General features: G+C 36.1%; 1 protein-coding gene across 3 annotated transcripts; it reads left to right on the forward strand.

Annotated features, from left to right (window-relative positions):
• The first annotated feature begins 379 nt into the window (after window positions 1–379).
• LOC101267660 (protein NETWORKED 1A-like) lies at window positions 380–10095 on the forward strand. Of its 3 annotated transcripts, none has more exons than XM_069290150.1 (4): window positions 380–846; window positions 1409–1626; window positions 4035–8230; window positions 8689–10095. In XM_069290150.1, exons 2-4 carry the CDS (start codon window positions 1434–1436, stop codon window positions 8692–8694), a joined length of 4395 nt encoding a protein of 1464 aa, XP_069146251.1. In that variant the 5' UTR covers window positions 380–846; window positions 1409–1433; the 3' UTR covers window positions 8695–10095. The 3 variants fall into 3 exon arrangements, with proteins under 3 accessions (XP_069146251.1, XP_010327512.1, XP_004248962.1); XM_010329210.4 differs by having other exon boundaries at window positions 8748–10095; XM_004248914.5 differs by lacking the exon at window positions 380–846 and adding an exon at window positions 1251–1319 and having other exon boundaries at window positions 8748–10095.
• The last annotated feature ends 291 nt before the right edge of the window (window positions 10096–10386 follow it).

Below are 10386 nucleotides of genomic sequence, written 5' to 3' on the forward strand. Positions count from 1 at the left end.
GTTTTGAGAAATAAAATTTGAATACAAATTATTTTAAAAAATATTGACATTTTGACATTTTCAATAATTATTTTCAATAATTACTAATTTGCTAATTTTTCCTAAATTAAATACTACTTTCACTATTACCTTTTTCTTTTTAATTATTATTATTCCCAAATAATTCAAAGTTAAGATTGTAATTAAGCGCACGGTCAAATAAAAATCAATTCAAATAATTTTCTTGAAATTAAATAATTTAAAAGTTGAAATTATTTAATATGGAATAGAGTGGGAGTCACACAAAAATTACTTTCTCCATACTTATTTATTTGTCAAATATTTCATAATTTCATCTTCCTTTTAGCTAGTCATTTGTTAACAACTGAAGAAATGACAAAAGTTATTTCAAGTATACTCTCAATATATTAAAATTGAGTTAATTTCTTTGAAAAATATAATGAGTACATATACTTGAGATTTCATTAATTAATAAAGTTAAAATAATAAACTTACTGCATCAATTTCTTTTTAATAGGTGTATTAGGTCAAAATTTAACAAGTGAATAAGGGCGAGATGTTAGTTGTTTTGATTTATAATATTTGTACAAGTCAAAAGTTTGCTAAGGAGAGGTTCAAACAAACCTGTTTTTTTTTTCTTGTTTGAATTGATTTGGGCGTACAAATAGCTAATGTTGAAATGTTGGTATTCCGGAACTACCCCTCTTCCTCTCTTTGTCAATTTAGTCAAACAGCATTTAGTGGTGCATTTGACATTGTTTCAACTTTTAAGCACTTTGGGAATGCAGAGGATTCAATGAAGCAGTGAACTCCATTGCTGCTGAGCTGATCAGATTCAGTATTTTCGTAAGCTCTTCTATTCATTTTGTTTTGAATGTCATTTTTAAAATAGATTTCTTTGTTTGATCCAAAGGATTTGCAAATTCCATTGGATTTGGCTTTGGCATTGGATAGGAGTAGGGTATTAATTTACTACTTGATATAAGTGTGTTTTTTCCCCTCATTTCTGATTGTTGTCAATGCTGGTATATACATTACTCCATCTTTCCCATTTTATATATGTGTTAGTTTGATTTGATGGATTTGACGGAGTTTAAAGAAAGAATTTTTTTTTGAAATTTGTGGTCTAAAATAAGTAATAGTAATATTTATCTGACTATAAATTAGGGTAAAATGAAAATTTTATTTAATATAGTAATATGCATTTTTTTTAAACGACTAAAAAAAGGCAACTCATATGAATTAAGACACAAGTATGTCAAACTGATAACACTTGCATATATTTTCTGAACAACTACAGTATTACAGAAGCAGAGAAGGTATGCTGCAAAGCTAAGTTTATGTTGCTATCTATGGGTCATAGTTATTACTTCTAAATTGTTTCTTTCTATCATTTTCTGTTGCGTAGATGAGAGAGAGCTAAAGCTGCAACAATGGCGTGGATTGATAATTTGTTGTACTGGTTCAAAGACCAGGATTTTGCAAGGACAAAACCTGTTGCCCTTTTGTTCTTTGCTGGAGTCATGGCCACATTGCTACATTCTGAAACTAAACGCTTATACTCTTCGTGGTGGGATACTGGTCATATTCAAAATAACTCAAAATGGCTTCAACATAATCTTACTGGTGAGTACTGAGGGATCATTCTTTTAATGGCTATACATGAATAGACCTCTTATTTACCACTTTCTTTCAATAAATCTGATTCTTGTCATTTTGATGTTAAGCTTTTTCTCCCATTAATGGATGATCTGGTTTTACAAAAACTTAGTAATTCTGCATTGCACTGACATAAAATGTGTGTGTGCAATTTGTTCTTGTGAGTCTGTTACCAGCATGTGGTATGAGCTAGAGTATGGTTAGTTTGTCAATCAAGAGGTCACATGACTCAATATGCATACATCTGCTGTTCCATTACCTTATAAAGTTACGCTTTACTTTAGACTATTGAATAAGTTGATACTCGTATCTGGAGCGGTTACACTTCTTCCTGTTTTCCTTTTCCTCTCTTCTCTGCATTACATACATCGTGATACAAGGATAGATAATCTACTTTGCATCTCAGATTTTCCGCTGTCCTTTTTCCGGAACTAGAAAGCATATAATTATATTGATTTTGATGATTTTATCATCATGCTTAAAGATCAATGAACTATGTGATAAATCATTTCTTAAAAATCCTCTGCAGATTGGAAATTCCATTAAATTGGTTCCTGAAAATCCTGTGTTTCACATCTTAGGTTGAGTGATTCGATAGAACTCAGAGGCAGCTTCACTTACCAATGAATCGACAATCAGTTGGACATACCAATCATCAAAATATCCACTTTTAGGTGGTTAATGTAAAAACTGGAACATAGATCGGAATTCTCTTAGACGGGAGAAATCACATCAATGCATTATTAGTAAAGGAATTCCTATGCTGACTCCACAAGAGACTGCATTATTAATGGACCATGGTAGTTTGCAGATCCATCACACCATACATATTATTACTACCACCCTTGCAATCCCCAACAAGCTCCCTTGTGCACTCAAAACCAAATCCAGTTATCAACTACTTAGATATCTTCCTTTATGTGCATAACTTATTAATGGAATAAGAGATTATATACACAATCACTAGTGGCGGAACTAGGTGGGTTCATGGGTTCACAGGAATTCACTAGTTTTTTCTTAGATTCTGTATTTGTATAGAATATTAAATAAATATGTGTATATTAACTTGTGAACCTTGACAAAAAAGGAAGCGACGGTAAAACTGTCTTTTATACTAGTGTTGTGGGTTCAAACCCCACAAGGGAGCATGTATTGCAATATGTTTCTCTTCTATCCTAAACTTTAGAACCCCAAACTCTGGAAATATCTACTTATTCTTTAAACTAAATCTCTTCAAGGTCATCACTGTTATGCTACACACAAATCTGTTGAGAAGGAGCGGAAAATGACGATGTAGAGGTGAAGAGTAGTTGAGAAGCCAGTAGCTTTAGGCTTACATTTTTGCCTTCTACCCAGTATCTTTGGTGTCCTATTTTGAGCTGTCATAAATTTCAAGAAATTATTGGTCATTTGAGACAACTTTGTTACATGTGATTTTAGGTCTCTACCTCTACCTCTATTTTTGATACCTTTAATCACCATGATCTCATACTTGTGGACGGGTGCCTTTGTAAGTCAATGTACGATATGACCAAACCACCTCAAGTGACTTCTCTTATTATATCCTCTATATTGCTACTTTCACCTTCTATCAAATGTGATCATCTCTAATCTTCCATGACCATACAGCTATCTTATCATCCACATTTCTGCTGTACTCGTGTTTTTGTGGATATGTTGGACCTTAGTGGCCCAAGATTAATTCCATACAACATTATCAGTCTTCCCACCATCTATGGAACTTCCCTTGTATCCTCTCATGGAATAACACTCTAGCAGCACTTCTCTATTTTAACAATGCTTTTTTGATTCTATATGTCACAGTTTCATGTACATGTCATTCTCCTAAGACAATGATATTTAAGTATATGAAATATTTGCATTAGCACCATATCCCTGTCTAATCACATGTCATCTTCACTCTTCTTTATGCTGCCCGAATTCACAATGATTCTTCCTACTACTACTTCTCCTAAGCTCTTACAGCAATTTTGGCTAAGCTTCCGCGATCTGCTCTTTTCTGAAAAACCCTTCTTGGTAAAAGTACTTTGGAGCAGCATAAATTTGAGTTTGACCACACAGTTTTGATGCACTTCTGTCTCCGAAACCTACCAGCCATAAATTTAAACTATTATCTCAGTCACTTTTGTAGTATCCCTAAGTTTACTCTCATTACTCTTTCCCATAAGTTCATTGTCGGACTAATATTTAATGCTACGATAGTTTACACAACATTGAGTATATCTCATTACATGGTCTTCTATTTGGAGTAGTTTTTCTTTTATTCTATAAGTTTCTTCTCATGCACTTTTTTTCTTTTTTTCTAAAATCTCATAGGATACTTAACTGATGTTGCTTGTATCTTATTTCAACAGAAATGGATGCTAAAGTAAAGGCAGTGATCAAGATCATTGAAGAAGATGCAGATTCATTTGCAAGAAGGGCTGAAATGTATTACAAGAGAAGACCTGAGCTAATGAAGCTAATAGAGGAGCTCTACAGGGCATACCGGGCACTAGCGGAAAGATATGATCATGTAATTGGGGAGCTCAGGCAGGCCCAAAAAACCATGTCAGAGGCATTTCCCGACCAACTACCCTTTCTACTGGCTGAAGATTCACCCATGAGATCTTCCACACAAATTACTGAACCACATACTCCAGAAATATTGTGCCTTCGTGCATCGTCTTATACACATGAATTTCATCAGTCCACTACAGGTTTAATACCATCTGGTATACATGCTGCTCTGAAGATTGGATCTCATAATGGTGATTCTAATAAGGGAACAAGTGACTGGGGTTTAAAGCAGTTGCTTGAGATGCTTGGGGCAGGAGAAGAAATGCTTAAGAGCACAAAGTTCCTCGAAGGAAAATTGAGTATTGGATTGAACAGAAACACAGAAGAAAAGGAAAAATGTTTGCATGATAAAGTATCTGAATTGTCAAATGAGGATGGGAATATCAATTCCAAGATCCTCGCTCTCGATGAGTCAGAGCATGCTGATCAAGCTGAAGCTGAAGTTCAAAACCTGAAGGAAATCCTAGCTGTCATGCAAGCAGAAAAGGAAGCTACTGTCATTCGGTATCAGCAATGCATGAATCAGTTATATGCTGCAGAGAGGGAACTCAATAGCGTACAGAAGGACTCCGTGAAGTTCTGTGAACAAGCTAGCACAGCTGAAAATGAAATCCAGAAGATGAAGGAATCCCTTATCAAATTAGAGGCTGAACGAGATGCTGATTTGAGCAAACACAAGAAGTGTCTGGAAAGGATATCTCATCTGGAAGTTACGGCTTCTCAAGCACTTGAAGACACAAAAGAACTAAAAAAGAGATCAATTAAGGCAGAAACCGAAGCTCAGAATCTTAGGAATGAGATCTCTAAGTTAGAGTCTGAAAAGGATGTTGTCCTTCATGAGTATAAGCTAAGAATGGTAAACATATTTGACCTTGAGGAAAGACTCTTGGTAGCTCAGGAAGAATCCAGAATGCTTACGGAGATAGCTGATAAAGCTGAAGCTGAGATCAAGAAACTGAAAATTGTTCTGATGGAACTCAATGAAGAGAAAGAAGCTGCTGGTGGTGACTATAAACATTGTCTGGACAGAATATCAAACCTTGAGAATGAGCTTGCTTGTTCCCAAGAGGATGTAAAGCGCTTGAATGCTGAGATTTCAACAGGAGCTGCAAAGCTTAAAGATACTGAAGACAAGTGTGTTGTGCTGGAGATATCAAAGCATTCATTGTACCTAGAGATAGATAATTTGGCAAAGAAGATTGCAATGAAGGATCAAGAACTCTATGAGAAGAAGAGGGAATTAGAGGAACTCCAAACTGATTTTCAAAATTTGCACTTAAGCCATGCACAACTTGAAGTAACTCTTCAGGCTCTGCAATATTTGCACTGTCAATCGCAAGAAGAGCAGAGAGCTCTGACCATGGAGCTCAGAAATAGTCTTGAGCTGTTGAAGGAAGTGGAAGAATGCAAAAATAGTTTGGAAGGTGAACTTAAGCGGGTGACGGATGAAAACCATAGCCTGAATAAACTGAAATTTTCCTTAAGCAATTCGATCGAGAAGCTGGAGAATGAAATACTTAGCTTGAGGAAGACGGAGGAGAAACTTGAAGCGGAGGTTGCACAACAAGTGGGACTAAGTAGCAACATTCAACAAGATATTGCATGTTTGAAAGAGGAACTCAAGGACCTGAACGGGAGCTACCAGGCTTTAGTACAGAAAGTGAAGGCTGCAGGTATAAACCCTGAATGTGTCGACTCTTCAATAAAGAGCTTGCAGGAAGAGAACTCCAACCTCAGGATAATCTGTGCGAACACCAAATGCGAGAATGATGTCCTCCACAAGAAGTTGGAGGACATTGATGAACTTTTGAAGAAGAAGGCTGTTCTGGAGAGTTCCCTCTCAGGTGTAACTGGTGAGTTGCAGGGATCACAGGAAAAGGTGAAAGCATTGCAAGAGTCTTTTCAAATTCTGAATGGAGAAAAATCCATTCTTGTTGCTGAGAAAGCCGCTCTACTCTCTCAGTTGCAAATTATAACTGAGAAAATGCAGAAACTCCTGGAGAAAAATGCTATGCTCGAGAACTCTTTTTTGGGTGCAAAAGTTGAACTTGAAAGTCTAACTGAAAAAGCAAATAGTTTTGAAGAGATATGTCAATTGCTGAAGACAAGAGTTAAGGAATCAGAAGAGAAGTATGCTTGCCTAGAGAAGGATAAACAAGCAGAACAGCTACAACTTCAAGAACTTAGAGTTTCTGTTAAAATGGAGAAACAAGAAAAGATCAACTTTATGCATCAGAGTGAGACCCGATTAATTCATATGGAAAACCATATCCATCACCTACAGGAAGAGAGTAAGTGGAGGAAGAAAGAATTTGAAGAAGAACTCGACAAAGCTTTAAAATCCCAGTTTGAAATTTTCATCCTGCAGAAATTTATGCAAGATATGGAAGAAAAGAATTTTTCTCTGTTGATTGAATGTCAGAAACATATTGAGACATCAAAATTGTCTGACAAACTGATTACAGAGTTAGAGAATCACATCCTGAAACAACAGGTTGAAGCAGACCTTTTGGTAGATGAGATCGAAAGGTTGAGAATGGTGATATATCAAGTTTTCAAGGCCATTGAAAATGATTCTGACTTTGCGTCTGAAGGAAAGGTGGAAACTGAACAAACCTTCCTGCATTATATTTTGGGCAGTGTTGACGATCTGAAACTTGCACTCAGAATGTACGAGTGTGATAAGCAACAGTTGTTGATTGAGAACTCAGATCTTCTAAATAGACATGCTCAGCTGAAATCAGAGGGCCTGGAATTGGAGTCAATGAAGAAATCTATAGAGGAGGAGCTTAATATTGTGGCAGAGAAGCTGGTTAAAGTGCAGAAAGAAAACCATTGCTTTCTAGAGATGAACAAGAAATTACAGTCTGAAATGAGCAGCAGTACTCAACTAAATGCCATACTTGAGGTGGAGGTACAGACTGTCTGTGTCAAGCATGGTGAGTTGCAGACAGCTTACTTTCAATTACAAACGAAATACTCTCAAGTACTTCATCAGAATGAGACATTGTTGACAAAGATATCAGAGATCAAGGAGGAGAAATGGATAGTGGAGCAGGAAAATGATGTTTTCCTACTTGAGATACTGGTGCTGGGTAATTTCTCTGACATTTTGAAGAGCTATTCTAGTGAAAGAACAGCTGAGCTAGAGTCAATTTTTGAAGATATACGCAAACTTCATGGTGCTACGCTTGACTTGGAGAAGGAGATGGATGTATTGAATGGGAAGCTGGAGATGAAGGAAACTGAAAACCTACTCCTGAAAAAATCAATTGAAAGGTTAGAAGAAGAGCTCCATGGGGTGAGAGAATCTAATGATCATCTCAAGTTGGAAATGTCAACTGGAAAAGAACTTCAGGGTAAGCAGGAAATTCAACTTATGGAAGCAGAACAGAACATTAAAGTATCTGAAAAATTGAACTCAGAATTGCATAGGGCTCTGGATGTACTGAAGACCGACTGTCTAGAATCCTCGAAATTGAATGAAGATCTAGAAAAAAAGATATTTGAAATGTTGAGAGATAATACCACTCAGAACAAGGAAATTGGATCTCTTCAAGAAGCAAACACGAATTTGGTGGTTGAATTAGGAAAATTGCGTGAAGAAATTGAAGAGCATCGAATCAGAGAAAACTGCCTAAGTTCAGAGCTCCAAGAGAAAGACTATGAGTTTGGACTATGGGAGGCAGAGGCAGCAACATTTTATTTCGATTTGCAAATTTCCTCCACACGAGAAGGATTAATGGAAAGCAAGATGGATGAGTTAAGTGAGATTTACGGGAGACTTAAGAATGAAAATGCTTCCAAAAGTTTGGAGATTGAACAGATGAAAATGTTAATCAATTTAATGGAAAGTGAAATTGGAGAACAAAAGTCACACTTACATGCATATGCTCCTGTAATAGCCTCTTTAAGGAATGATGTGGTATCGCTTGAGCATAATGCACTCCTTCAGACGAGCCTTAAGCTAGCTGGCTCTCAGGAACCTAAGGTAATGTACTTTCTTATAATAAGTGATATACTTGTTTATGTTTTATCCTGCTTACTGAAAATTGGGCCTGAATGTTGCTCAAGCCTTTTGCATTTTTACATGACCTTAGCTTTAGAACGTCAATCAGTGTTTTGATCGGAACTAACTTGGCATATGTTTACTATTACCTTAAATACTATTGTTAGTCAGGATTTTCTTTGAAGTTCTTCCTCTTGATGATTCATTCTCTCAGAACAATTTCCAGTGCCCCGCATTTAGTAGGACTAGACTGACTTGCTTCTTGACTTGGTGTAATGACCTGCGTCTAGGTTGTGAAAGGATATCTAGTTAAAAAGTGTTAATTTTACACTGGTTTGATATTTCCTAATTGACTTGTATAAGTATAATATTGTATGGATTTGAGTTTAAAATTAAAGCAAAAGAATATGAAGGTCATTCCCAGCTGTGTTTTTACCTAGGCATAAGAAGTGGAGAACTTGGGATCAGCTGCAATTTTGTGTTGAAATTTCTTTTGCAGTGTGTTGACATTGAGGTTCAGCCAGATGAAAGTAGATATGGAAATCTGACGGAAAATCAACTTGTCATGACAAAAGACATTCTAGATCTGCAGGAGCTCAGAGACAGGATTAAAGCAGTTGCCGAAGTAGTGAATAAGAGGAACAAGCCTATTTTACAGGTATCTTCCTACAACAAAATAGGTCGAGGTAGTACTGAAACTGAAGTTAAGGAATCAAAATTTCGGTATAGCTTTGATCTAGAAGAGGATGAGCATATAGAAAGAAGGAGTCCAAGGAATGAATATGGTGAAGGTCATTACAGGCGAAAGACCAAGCCTAAATCCTTTGACATCCAAAAGAGGATACTGATGAAAGATATACCACTTGATCATGTTTCTGATGGCTCACAACAAAGAATTAGAACAAGTGGTTCTTCTGATGTTGACGGAGCAGATGATCAGATGCTTGAGCTATGGGAAACCACAGAGGAAGGTAGTCCCAGTAAAATTATGAAGGAACGGGCAAATCATCCACCAACAGAATCAGAGGTGGAGAAGGAGTTGGGTGTTGATAAGTTAACGAACTCCTTTGACGCAAGAGTTGAAACAAATAAACAGATTCTGTACCGGCTTTCCTCTGATGCAGAGAAATTGGTTAGTCTTCAAATGACTGTTGATAACATGAGAAGGAAATTGGATAAGAAAAGAAAGGCTAGGAAAGACAAATATGTTGACTTTGTAGCAGCAAAAGAACAGTTAAAAGAAGTTGAATTAACGATTGTGCAGCTGGTGAATTTGAATGGACATTTGATGAAGAATACAGAAGAAAGCACACATTTTACAGGAAGCACTTCAACATATTCAAAGGAGTTGTTGAATATCAGGGGAAAGAGAGATTTAGAAGAGGCGAGAAAGGGGTCTGAGAAGATTGGACATCTACAATTGGAGGTTCAAAAACTTGAGAGCATGCTACTGAAACCGGGGGATAAAAAGAAAAGCATAGACAGAAGCAGATTTTACTCAAGTATTGCATTGAAGAAGTTGATTCATATTGGAAAAAGCAGCAGTGAAAAGGAAAAAAATGTCCATCTTTGTGGATGCTTTACACCTTACAATAGCAACAACATCAGTAGTAATAGATACCACATCTGAAATGCTTCAGATTTTCCAAGATATTTTACTGCTTGTGTTGTTTCTTCTGTAGTCCGAAGCTGGAAAACTGATACACATTCAGTTTTAGCCCTTTAGATGAATCATAACAGTTAGATTGGAGTATTTTTGTTGTTTAACTCAGTTTTGACTATTTTAGCAATAACAATACTATACTTTCTTGATTTGTAATTTAAGCTTTCTAGTTATTGGTAGCCAATCTAGCTGTTTTAACAGTGAAACTATATTATATGATGTGCATGTAGAGTTTCTGCAAAAGCACCAAGCTTCAAGAGTCAAGCTACTCAAATTTCCTTCTCTAACCTACATTTGCTTATTTTGTATTTATTAGAGATTTGGCCAAATATTATCCTTAAACTATACCCCAAACTTAAACTACATCCTCAAATATCATTCTTAGCAGAAAACATACTTCATGTATTTTAAAGTGAACAATTTTCATCATTCTATTTTAAATTATCAAAAAATTAACAAATCCCACAAAAATCAA

This window comes from Solanum lycopersicum, chromosome 10 (genome assembly GCF_036512215.1).
Source record: "Solanum lycopersicum chromosome 10, SLM_r2.1".
NCBI lineage: Eukaryota > Viridiplantae > Streptophyta > Magnoliopsida > Solanales > Solanaceae > Solanum > Solanum lycopersicum.